A 12,691-nucleotide genomic window follows, 5' to 3' on the forward strand; every position below is an offset into this window, starting at 1 on the left:
GAGTCTTCTGTAACAGCTAATTCCAGCTAATTTCCTTTAAGAGCAGGAATCACTGTGAGCTCTTTACAAGCTGTCCTGGGCCCTACACCCTAGACCTGCCTAATTTTTTTTTTGCCTGGCAGGAAAGTAGAATCTGCTCCCAGGGCAAGGAAACAAGAACAAAGATTTCCTCTGTAGTCAAGGTGGGAAGAACTCCTACCTGTCACAGAGGACAATTATGGCATGTTTTAATTATGCCATTAAAGGTTTATATATATCGATGGCATCTTGAATCACACCCAAGGCTGAGAGCTTCCAGTAGAACTAACTCTGCTCTGACTTGTGCAGGGTGGGTCTCAGTAGGACTCTCCCATTCCAGAGGACTAGCACTTGTGCTAATTGTTCATGTTTGACATTCCTTCAGATTCTGGAATGTTCTTTGCGTTAATTAAACTGCATTGGAGTCTCTGAGACATCGGGTTGAGCCCTACTCTAGATGACAGATCCTGGCCATTGGACAAAACCTTTTTAAATTTATTTTATGTATTTATTTTTCGATTATATCCCGCCGTTCCCAACGGGGCTCAGGGTTGCAAACATCAATAAAACCACACAAATAATCATACAGTATAAAACCAATACCGATGCAACGGTATCATTTACACCCGGGAGTGACATTACAATGCTTTAGGAATTGCTGAAAAGTCGCTGGTAAAGCAGAGTTTTTGCACTGAATTTCTTACAATTCTAGGCCCCTTCCGCACACACAAAATAATGCGTTTTCAAACCACTTTCACAACTGTTTGCAAGTGGATTTTGCTATTCCGCACAGCTTCAAAGAGCACTGGAAGCAGTTTGAAAGTGCATTATTCTGCATGTGTGTGTTTTCTGCCAGAAGTAACATCATGCCGTTAGCCTAACACTCACTGACAGACATTTTATAACCTGTCAGCCCCCTTTTTCTCCCACTGACTCTCTGAGTTGTGGGGGGTGGGGATTCCCTGCCACTATCAAGGGGCTGGTAGCCCTCTAAACCATTTCTGTTTTGCCCCTGTTTGTTCCCCCTCCCAAACAGACCCCCGCAACTGGTTTGTGGTGAACAAAGAATGCGGAGGGAAGACCCAGTCCCCCATCAACATTGTCACCAACAAAGTGGAAACGGATTGGAACCTCACGCCCTTCAAGTTTGAAAACTATCAAAACGTACAGGAAAATAAATGGATCCTAAAGAACACTGGCCATTCTGGTAAGGAGCATTTATTTTCCTTTCTCGTCAAGGTCTGCATTGAAGCCGGGATATCAGGCAAAGGTTTTCAGCTTGGAAGTTCTGGGTTCGTATTTCACCTTTGCCTTCCGTGGCTTTGACCTGCAGGCTCTATTCCACCCGGGTCTCCCCCAGGGGTTCCCAACTTCTCCTAGAAGGGGTTTTTCTCTCTCTCTCAGGTAACTGCCACCACCTTTGTAGGAATTTCCCACTGGGGAGGGTCAAAGCTCCCCAGCTTCCTTTCCAGCTCTGAGGCCTGACCTCTACATTTCTCGATTCCCCTCTCCTGGGCACAACAGGAAAGATTTACAGCCACTTGCGCCTCTAGAGGAATAGCTACTTGCCAACTGCCAGCCTCCTCCTGGTACCAGAAGCGGAGTGAGGGGAAACTGCGCCCAGGGCACGTGCTCGCCCTGTGCCCCTGCCGCAGCACCGCCCGCCCCCACCCCAGAACACCCTGGAGCGCCCCCGCCATGCCCTGGCCATGCCTCCGCAGTGGCGCATGCCTGGGGTGTCGCTCCCCCCAGTCCCGTTGGTGCTACACCACTGTCCTGCACCCTCCTTTTACAATAGCGTGTCCAAGATGGTGAAGGTGAGCTGCTACCGGTATCCAACATTGGAAAGTATTTATTGTACTTGCTTGTACTTGAAGTGGATTATGTCTGTACTTGTTTTAATGAATTTTTGTCACACTCGGAAACTAATAAAGTTAATATCAATTTTTTTAAAAAAGAAAGTATTTATTGAAAAGAAAATGTTTACAAGCATTATTTGGAGTGCACAAGCTAATCTGAATTCCCCAGATAAGCCCCCACAGCTCAGGTGGCAGAGCGGAGAATCAAATCTGGTTCCTCTAGATCAGGGGTAGGGAACCTGCGGCTCTCCAGATGTTCAGGAACTACAATTCCCATCAGCCTCTGTCAGCATGGCCAATTGGCCATGCTGGTAGGGGCTGATGGGAATTGTAGTTCCTGAACATCTGGAGAGCCGCAGGTTCCCTACCCCTGCTCTAGATTAAAGTAAACCTGCTCATAACCACAACGCCACTCTCTGGGAGGGGCGATTGTCAACCATTGTGTCTCCCTCGGTCAGTGGTGGGATCCAAAAATTTTAGTAACAGGTTCCCATGGGGGTGGGATTCAAACTGTGGTGTAGTGCCAATGGGGCTGGGCGGGGCACGACGGGGGCGTGGCTGGGCATTCCGGGGTGGGGCATTCCTGGGCGGGGCTGTGGCAAGGACGCAGCCGCTGTGCTGGTCCTTGGGCGGGAAACGAAGGCACGCAGGCACAGGCTGCCACCCACGCCGGGGCACCTCCTGCTAGACTGCTTCAAGTTCTGTGCACTGCTGCTGAGAGGAGGGGCGTAACTAAGGCAAAAATCACGTGGCAAAATCACCCATTAGTAACCCCCTCTCGGTACACACAAATAATTAGTAGCCTACTCTCGGGAACCTGTGAGAACCTGCTGGATCCCACCTCTGTCCTCGGTCCTCCAACAGAAAATAACTGAGTACCTTTACTCTTTTTGGCCTCTGTCAGTCCAAGTGGACCTCGATGAGTCAGCAAAGATCTCATCCGGGGGCCTCGAGACAACATACAGAGCGGTTCAGTTTCACTTCCACTGGGGGAGCAACCACAGTCATGAAACGGCACCCGGATCAGAGCACACCATCGACGGGGAGCGATACGCCATGGAGGTAAGGGAACAAGTTATCGACAGCATGGGCACAGAACTCTTGATGTGTGGGGCGTGACAACTAGCTCAGGGTTCTACTCCATTTATTTCAACTTACAGTCAGAGACCAGCATATACATATACATAGCACGCTGTTTGATGTTAAAATATGATAAAAGTTAATAAATATTTGGTAAAAGTTAATAAATATTTGGTAAAAGTTAATAAATATTTGATAAAAGACTTGCGGAGAAGGTAAAAGCGTGCTTCCCTCACGCCTGCCGGAACCGGACGATGTTAAAATATAAACGCTGCTAACATCAATTCAAGAAAAAAATAGTTCCCTATTTACCTAAAATTCTCAAATCGCAAGTTACAAGTCAAGTCAATAACGTTCCAAGTTTATGTCAAAGTTAAAGTGTATATAAGTATAACAGAATTTTGTCTTTAATGAAGTAAAGAAAGAAGAAGGATGGATGGATGGATGGATGGATGGATGGATGGATGGATGGATGGATGGATGGATGGATGGATGGATGGATGGATGGATGGATGGATGGATGGATGGATGGATGGATGGATGGATGGATGGATGGATGGATGGATGGATGGATGGATGGATGGATGGATATACAAAATTAGGAATTAATTTGAGACTTAAGTTTAAGATTGTAATAACGAGGAAGCAAAATAAGTTGACGAAATGAAAACTATGTGATTCATGTATTTTTTTAAATATAATTTTGAAACTAATCAAGATTTATACCTGAAAAAAACACAATAACGTTAAAATACAAATTAAATAAAATCTATAAAAATGTTGGCCTTTTTATAAATTTAATTTTTTTCTTTCTTTTTTCTTTTTTTCCTTTTACTGGACCTCCAAGCAAACTTGGTTACTTTTTACCATTCAGGGCTCTACTCATTATTAATATGAGTAGCTCCAATTGTGTGCGAATGGTTAATTCATTGTTACTGAGGAACAGGTGTCAGGTTTCCTTCCGTGGACTATAAGCCTTTATCATCCCCTGCCAGCATCATGCCGGCAGGGGATGATGGGAACTGTAGTCCATAACATCTGGAGGGCTGCGAGTTTGACACCTATGCACTATGGAGACCTCTGTAGTGTTTTCAAGGGAAGAGATCTTCGGAGGGGGGTTGTTATTACCCGCCTCTGTATAGCAAGCTGGGATTTCCTTGGTAGTCTCTCATCCAAGCAGAGGCGTATCTAGGGAAAATGGAGCCCGGGGAAAACCTGGATCCCCCTCCCCCCCCGCAGGCAGCCAGGTCTACCACCCAGTGGCCAGGTCTACTGTCTGGAGCCCGTGCCGGCATCCAGGTCTATCACCCAAAGCTAGTGCTGGCGCCCGGGTCTATGTGCACCCGGGGACATGGGTTACTCCATGTCCCCATAGGCCAGTGATGGCGAACCTCTGGCATGGGTGCCAGAGGTGGCACTCAGAGCCTTCTCTGTGGGCACATTCAAACAGAGTCCCCCCCCCCACACACACACACATCTAGGCTGGCTTGGGATTGATTATTAGCATTAAACCTAAGACCCAGTTTTGGGGAAGCAGTGTAGGTAACCCTGTTAAGCGCTGTTAAACCCCACCGATTTTCATGCAAAGAACTAAAAGCCGCATCCTTTACCTGGGAGGTTCGGCTGGCAATGGGCTGCTTCTAAGTAAACCCTGCTAGGGTCCTGATTCACCCGTTGGAAGAGAAAGGTAACGTTGCTTCAAAAGCAAGCCACCAAGTTACTCCTCTGAAAGTAACGACACCTTCTAAACGAAAACCTCAGTATTCAGGTTAAATTCGCTTCTGGTTGGCACTTTGGCTTATAAATAAGTGGGTTTTGGGTTGCAATTTGGGCACAGTCTCGGTGTTGTTCGCTTATCACCGCCATATAGGCAGTATGCCCTGCATCTTTGGCTGATCTCAAGATAAATTCAAAACAGTGGAGGTGAAAACGGTGTAAACCCTTTACACCGCCACCGCTTTTAAACCCTTTACACCGCTACACCGTTGTTTTGGGTCTGGGTATGAACCTTAAGCACCTGGCATATCCAGAACCAGCCCTGCTTGGATTACACCAGTCTGGACTCTCCAAGTCAGGTCAAAGCGACATTAAAAACAAACAAAAAGAAAACCCTTGGGAAACTGATCTTTTTTTCTCCCTTTTTGCTTTTGTTGTAGCTTCACATAGTCCACATAAAGGACCAACACAAAGATATAGGAGAAGCCCTTTCAAATAACGGAGTGGCCGTATTGGGATTCTTTATACAGGTAAGGAAGGAAGGAAACACTTGTTTTAAAACAGGCAAAGGATCTGGTAACCTCAGCTGCCTCAACGTCACTCAGCACTGCAGATATCCTGGGGTTCGTGTGTATGATTCATAGCTATCATCTCTACAGAAGGTGATGTCAGGGGATGCCCTCAAATTTTCCTTGGAATATACTCAAAGGACCAGGTAGGAAATAGACAGTGTGGTATAGTGGTTCGATTAGTTCCAGCGTCACATCCTCACATCCAAAAGCGCCATTCCTCAGGAGTTGTGCTCGCGATAGTACGCGAGCTGCATCGCAGCTGCAATCTCACTTGTTTACAGCTTGAAGCCGCTGTTCTCTAATCTCGCTTCCCCAGCCAGGTTTTGGGAAAACAGCCGCTGAAGGCTTATTCCTCCCTTTCAAACGCCACTGATAATTAGCTAGCCGACAGGCCAGGGGACACGTCCCCTTGCCCTGCATCTAAGCTGTCGCTGCTGGCAGGCGGTCCCCTGGCTCGTAGCGACACCGAGGCCAGAGGACAAGGTGGGCTGCTGGGGTACGGCGAGTTCCGCGATGCTGCTCGCCCCCCGTCAACCGACCGCTCGCGGCGACGCATTACGTAACGCCGCACTCCACCCCCATCGTACCGCGGCGAAACAGCCTCCATGAGCCACAAGATTGTTGACCAGTCAGTCTCCTCCTCAGAGAAACCTACTCCACAGAGTCGTCGTTGTGAGAGAAAAGTGGAGGCATGCCACAGGACTCCTGGAGGAAAGATGGGATAAAAGTGGAATGGATAAGATTTCAGAAGTGATTCGATAGAAGTTAGATTGTTATGGGCACAGGATTAGAAACCAGTTTGCCAAAAAACTGGCATTTGGATTTTCAGTGGAAACCATAAAGGCTAGTTTGTGATTCTTGCAGATGGGAAAAGCCATGCCCAAGAACCAATTATAAAAAAAAACCTGGCAACCATTCAGTCAGTTCTGGAATAAACTAAAACCAGATGGACATGTTAAAAGATTAAATTGATTTTTAGATTAATTGATGATCATTAATTACGAGCATCTTTTCCCTTTCCTTTGCTGCTGTGTAAATTGATATTAAAATAATCTAATAGTTAATCTGTCTAGTGGTTGGGGATGAGGCTGTTGCTACTGCCGCAGATCCTTGCTGTGCCCATTGATCAAGAAAAGGAAAATAAATCAGTAGCACCAAGTATATACAGCCGGGATTAGATCAGACGTTTACTAAGTACAGTGTTTGTACTGGCACTTTATTAAATCTCATCGCATTTGCTATGGCCATTTCTGCACAGCCAGAGGCATGCCACCGGCTTAAATGAAGCCGTGGAGGTCAGACTGCACGCGATGATCCCGCAGGCAGCGCCTAACACTGTCACTGTTCAGTGTTTAATAGCTCCAGGGATGGTGTTTTTTCCACCTAAGGCGCTGTTATTTGGCCATGCGGAAACGGCCCAAGAGTGTTTATCTGTTTGCCTGGGCAGCAAGTAGGGATACAGACGGTGGCCTTGGTTGTTTTACCTCTATACACTGTATCCCAATGTCATTGTTACGATGGCCTTTGGCTATACACAATAAATGATCAGCTGGACTTTTATGAGAATCAGCAGTATAGAATTCCGCGGTTTCCGGTCTAATTGCTTTCTACCAGCATGGCCAATTCGCCATGCTGGTAGGGGCTGATGCCAGTAGTTCCTGAACATCTGGAGAGCCGCAGGTTCCCTACCCCTGAGCTAGAGAGAGGGAATCCACGAACCCGCACCACGATTAGCTGAATTTCATATGGGAAAGGTGAGGAAAGTTACAGCTGATTGATTGATGTTATTTATTTTTGTTCTTCTGTAGACTGGCGATGAGAACAAGGATTATAATAATTTAATTTCGAAGTTCCAAGACGTTCCCTACCATGGTAAGTAGCTGAACAGATCTGAAGTTACTTTGTTAAAGAAGAACTCCCGGAAGGGTGGACTGCAGCTACAAAATGGCAGCCACAGGAGGAGGAGTCAGTGACAAAGGGGTCCTGCAGGAAGGAGAGGGCCATATGCACAAACACAACCCCAGATGCAGAGGAGAAGAGTGGCAATATGCCTCAAACAACACAAGAGAGGAAAAAAAGATTTTTTCCCAATCTATATTAGATTTTCAATAAGGACAGATAAGGATCTTTGGAGACATGAATGGGCTAACAGATAAAAAAGTTAGGTCCAAAAAACCAAAGAAGGCAAAGTTTCTAAGAATGTATTTCATTACGTGGAACTGCTACAACTGGAAAACGTTTGGAGGACCACAAATCTGAATACTGAGGAATATACTTTCTTTTCCGACAGACACCAAACATAGTCAAGGGCTGATAGATGCTCAATATCAAAAACTGCAGTTATCCATCTAGAGAATGCAAAGATGCAGCCAAAAAATCTTTGTAAATCACAATCCGTTAGTAATAACTTTGCAACAGAACAGAGGCAAAAAGGGGAATATGGAGATTAAACGACAATCTTCTATTACAAGAAGACATAGTAAAAAATTTAGAAAAGATATAGAAGGTGCTCGCAGAGGCGTAGCAAGGGAGGGAAAGGGCCCGGTGCACCCTCCACCCCGTCCTGCCCCGGAACGCCCCGCTACCACACTCATTAAAGACACCCAGAAAGCATTGCGCATCCCCCCACCTCTGGGTGCTCGGGAGCAGCAGCAGCAGCAGCAGCAGCAGAAGGCCCTTGCTTTCACATCCTGCATGTGAGCTCCCAAAGGCAGGTGGGCCACTGCGAGTGTAACCTCAGCTTGTGGGTTCTGTGGGCAGTACTTGGAAGGAGCGTAAAAGAACTGTAAATTTAAACAAAACAGCTTTACTTCTTTACAAATAACATTAACCATCAACATTTAACATTACAATTCAAGGTCCTGTTCAGTTTGCATTTCAAGTCCTTCTAGTTACAGTCAACTGATACTGCCAAGTCCAATCTTCTTTGCAAGTGGGTTGGCTCCTGAAGACTCCAAGGGCTTGATGAACAGGATGCAACATGATGAAGGTTTCCAAGAGAACTCTCACCCATTACAACCACAAAAAGAAACCCTGAAACAATAAACTCCAACATTTACAACATAGCAAAAAATAAACTACCTTCCCAGTAAGTTCCCAACAATATTGGGTAGCTTACCTTAACAAGGTGTCAAGGGCTTATACAACCAAGGTCCCCGAGTCTGGTAGCCTTGTTCCTCTTGAAAAGAGCTCTCTGCAGCCTTTCTTGCTGCTCTGAGCTCTGAATTTTACTGGTTCAACCTTATTCTGGCATGGGGTTAAGCACGAAAGCAGCAGGAGTGCTGGTGTAACGAACCAGTAAAGTCCAGTCAAAAGCAACCGTGTTGTTCTTTATTGAGCTGGCATTCTTAGTCAGGAACAGGCAATGCGAGAACTAACACCCAGATCTCAAGCAACCGCTTATCCAGGGCATCAGACAGGCTCCCACCCAAAAGAATATAAACAAGGCAGGTTTTCACAGAGTTTCACACAGGCAAGCAAGCAAGTAAAGATAACCAAAACAGTAAAATTCCCCTTCCTGGGCGTTAAGCCAAAACCTCCGGCGAGAACCTCTCCAAGGTTGAACTGCAACCTTACACCTGGACTAGATGGACTCTGGTCTGATCCAGCAGGCTTGTTCTTATGTTCTTATGTTCTTAAGAATGTTTCAGCTTATACAATACAGCTGATATCCCTGTTGCAATGATTTGGGAAACCAGTAAGAGTTATTTGAGAGGGAACATAATAGCCATAGCTTCAAGCAAACAAATGAAAGAAAAAGAAAAGCAGAATTCAAATGCTGGAACAACAGCATAAAAATTGCCTTACAATTCTAATTGATATTAAGCAATTAAGAAATCAGTTAGTTATGCTAGACACTGGGGGGATATGAAGGAAATTAAATTTTGAAGGCTAAAGCATTTTGAATTTGCAAACAAACCTGGAAGATATCTGGAACATTATTTAAGGAAATAAACTGAAAAATGAATGATAACAGGAGTGAGGAAACAAGACTGAATCACTCATATAGAAAAAAAGAGATACAGGAACAGTTTGCTCTATTTAGAATTACAGTGGAACCTCGGTTTTCATTGCCTTCGGTTTTCATCGGTTTCGGTTTTCAACGATTTTTGCGAAAAATTTGTCTCGGTTTTCATCAATTTGCCTCGGTTTTCATCAGTTTTGGTTTTCATCGATTCTTTTTGGATGGATTACCCACAAAAACCGAGGTTCCACTGTGTACAAAAAGGATTCAGTAACAGAATAACAGGAGTATATGAACAGAACACATACTGAGAAGTTCACGTCTGAACCCAGGGATACATTGGATCAAACTATTATGGTTCAAGAAATATAACGAGCTACAACAAATGGAAAAAGACCAAGCAACGGGGCCAGATGGACTTGCAGCAATGTATTACAAGTCCTTGAAAGAAAAATTAATGGTATCATTGAAAAATGTAATGAATGAAATACTGAGAAAATACTGCGCTCATCTTGGCAGGAAGTCTACATAACACTGATAGACAAAGAAGGGACTGCTACAATCTGAATTGCCATTCCCATCCCCTATATTCCAACTGATCTAAACTGGACTGCCATCTTGCCATCTATTTGTACTCTATTTTATATTGTATTTATTAATTTTATGTTATCATTGGGTCTATATATTTGAATTTTATATGCTGTACACTGCCCAGAGCCCTTCAGGGGTGGGCGGTATAAGAAATCGAATGAATGAACGAACGAACGAACGAACGAACGAACGAACGAACGAATGAATGAATGAATGTACTGTCGAAGGCTTTCACAGCCGGAATCACTGGGGTGCTGTCTGGTTTCCGGGCTGTATGGCCGTGTTCTAGCAGGAGAGAATGCTGCTAGGACATGGCCATACAGCCTGGAAACCAGACAGCACCCCAATGAATGAATGAATGAATGAATGAATGAATGAATGAATGAATGAATGAATGAATGAATGAATGAATGAATGAATGAATGAATGAATGAATGAATATTGTTGCCAAACTGATTTTCAGGAAAAAAAAACATGCAACAGGGTTAAATCCCACAAATCATGTTCCTAGGAAATAAAACAGAGATGGCTTCTTTGCCCCTGTCTTCCTTCATCCCTAAAGAGGAGGATCTGTCCGAATACTATCGGTATAATGGTTCTCTCACCACACCTGGCTGCAGCGAGGGTGTCATCTGGACCTTATTTAAGGAGCCCATTATACTTAGCTCAACACAGGTGAGTCAAACCGCAAGGGGCGGAGTTACTTAGGGCAGGACCAGCCTGCAGCCGTTCCCACCTTTTTAAAGCCCCTGTCATCAGGGCTGCTATTTGTTAAGATAGGTGGTTAGTTTGTTGATGTTCAGAATTATGGATCATTCCCATCAGCCCCTGCCAGCATGGTCAATTGGCCGTGCTGGCAGGGGCTGATGGGAATTGTAGTCCACGAACCTCTGGAGCACCCTAGGTTGGCCACCCCGTTTTAGATCAACGAGTTTCAAGCAAATCAATAGCACCACCTTTCCGCGGTTTACAACCTCATGGGGCATTTTAGCACAATTTGGTGCTGTCCAATTAAATCGAAGTCAAATCAAGCCTGAACTGTACCTGGGAGCTAAAGTGTTGAAACACGCAGCTCAGTCCACAAGCCTCCGGCAGCCAGGGACAGCACCACTGCCGGGCTATCACACCGCCTGCAGAGGGCATTCAGGTGATGCGGGGAGGCAGAGAAAATAACCCAACCACCTTAAGGAAAATAACCCATTCGGGAAAATAACCCATTCGGGAAACGAACGCACGCAGGCGCAGGCTGCCACGCACACCGGTGCACCTCCTGCTAGACTGCTTCAAGTTCTGCGTGCTACTGCTGAGAGGAGGGGCGTAACTAAGGCCAAAATCACGTGGCAAAATCACCCATTAGTAACCCCCTCTCGGCACACACAAATAATTAGTAACCTACTCTCGGGAACCTGTGAGAACCTGCTGGATCCCACCTCTGATTTACACGCACAACTAAATCAAAAGGGGAATTCTTTGGGGGAAACCACTTCAGCACTTAAAAACTATGGAATGAGGTTGGCCCTGCATTGCAGTATGTCTTCTTAACCCTCCGCTAGTGGCCCAGGAAGAGGGGAAACACTTTAGCTATGAAATTTGGGATTTAAGGAGGAAAAACACAGTAGGAGTAGACACACTCTTCTCCAACCCCCTCCAACCCCCTCAACAAATCCAGTGGTTCCGAAGGGAAGGAAATAATTTTCTGATTGTCTGGTGGTTTTGCAGGTACAGGAGTTCTGGATGAAGCTGTACTTCAACAAAGATTTGCCTATGGAGGACAACTTTCGGCCAGTTCAGTCTCTGGGTGCCCGAACAGTCTACAAGTCAGACTCGAATGCCCTCCTGCCTCGGGCAAAGACATTACTTCTGCTTCCAGTGGCTTCGTACCTCTTGCTTTCTTTTACGCAATGAACCGTTTGATTTTGCTTGTTTAATTTGTCTCTGAATCCCGAGGGCACCAGTCTTTAAAATAGATGGCAGGAGCACGGCAAACACGCATCCACACACTTGGAAGAACCGGGGTCCCTTTTGGCCAGCCAGAGCTATAAGCTCACAGCTAAGATGCAGAACAAGGAAGCATGCTCCTAATTCCCCTATGCAGCAAAACTACGGCCATTTGAAGAGCCGGACATCAGAAACGGGGCCATAGAAAAGGAGGGGAAGGCGGCTCTAAACCAAGTCCTTGAAATGTAAAATTGCACATACATACATTTACGCACACGTGCAAACACGAACAGAAAGATTTAAAAATCAACCAACCCAAGCAACTCGGGAGCGCAGGCCCTATCCGAGATCAGTTTGCAAAGCGCTTCTTTATCTGGATCGGTGTTTCCCAACCGTTTCAACGTCACGGTACCCTTGACCTCGCTCTTCCTATTTCAGGGTACCCTTGAGGTTCGTTTTTTGCATTTTTTGCATTTTTTTTAGGGGGGAGCGGCAAGCAGGGGGAGGGGAGGGAAAGCAGCATTGACAACCACGTTGTTTGTTTGCCTAAACTCAACATGGATTGGGCGGATTTAAAGGGAGCAGCAGTGGCATAGGAGGTTAAGAGCTCGTGTCTCTAATCTGGAGGAACCGGGTTTGATTCCCAGCTCTGCCGCCTGAGCTGTGGAGGCTTCTCTGGGGAATTCAGATGAGCCTGTGCACTCCCACACACGCCAGCTGGGTGACCTTGGGCTAGTCACAGCTTCTCAGAGCTCTCTCAGCCTCACCCACCTCACAGGGTGTTTGTTGTGAGGGGGGAAGGGCAAGGAGATTGTCAGCCCCTTTGAGTCTCCTACAGGAGAGAAAGGGGGGATATAAATCCAAACTCTTCTTCTTCTCTTCTTTAAATCGATCCCCCCCAATGCACACCAAATCTAGGCAAATAAAACTATGCTGTTTTTCAATGTTGTTTA

General features: G+C 45.8%; 1 protein-coding gene across 1 annotated transcript in view; it reads left to right on the forward strand.

The window, feature by feature from the left end:
• CA4 (carbonic anhydrase 4) overlaps positions 1–12,409 on the forward strand; it is a 64,696-nt gene extending 52,287 nt beyond the window's left edge. The window contains exons 3-8 of the mRNA XM_048518469.1: positions 1,055–1,225; positions 2,782–2,939; positions 5,114–5,203; positions 7,054–7,117; positions 10,312–10,475; positions 11,520–12,409. Coding sequence (XP_048374426.1) covers positions 1,055–1,225; positions 2,782–2,939; positions 5,114–5,203; positions 7,054–7,117; positions 10,312–10,475; positions 11,520–11,705 — 833 coding nt within the window. The 3' untranslated portion in view covers positions 11,706–12,409. The remainder of the gene's footprint in view (positions 1–1,054; positions 1,226–2,781; positions 2,940–5,113; positions 5,204–7,053; positions 7,118–10,311; positions 10,476–11,519) is intronic.
• Positions 12,410–12,691: the final 282 nt, after the last annotated feature.

Source organism: Sphaerodactylus townsendi, linkage group LG16 (genome assembly GCF_021028975.2).
Source record: "Sphaerodactylus townsendi isolate TG3544 linkage group LG16, MPM_Stown_v2.3, whole genome shotgun sequence".
Lineage (NCBI taxonomy): Eukaryota > Metazoa > Chordata > Lepidosauria > Squamata > Sphaerodactylidae > Sphaerodactylus > Sphaerodactylus townsendi.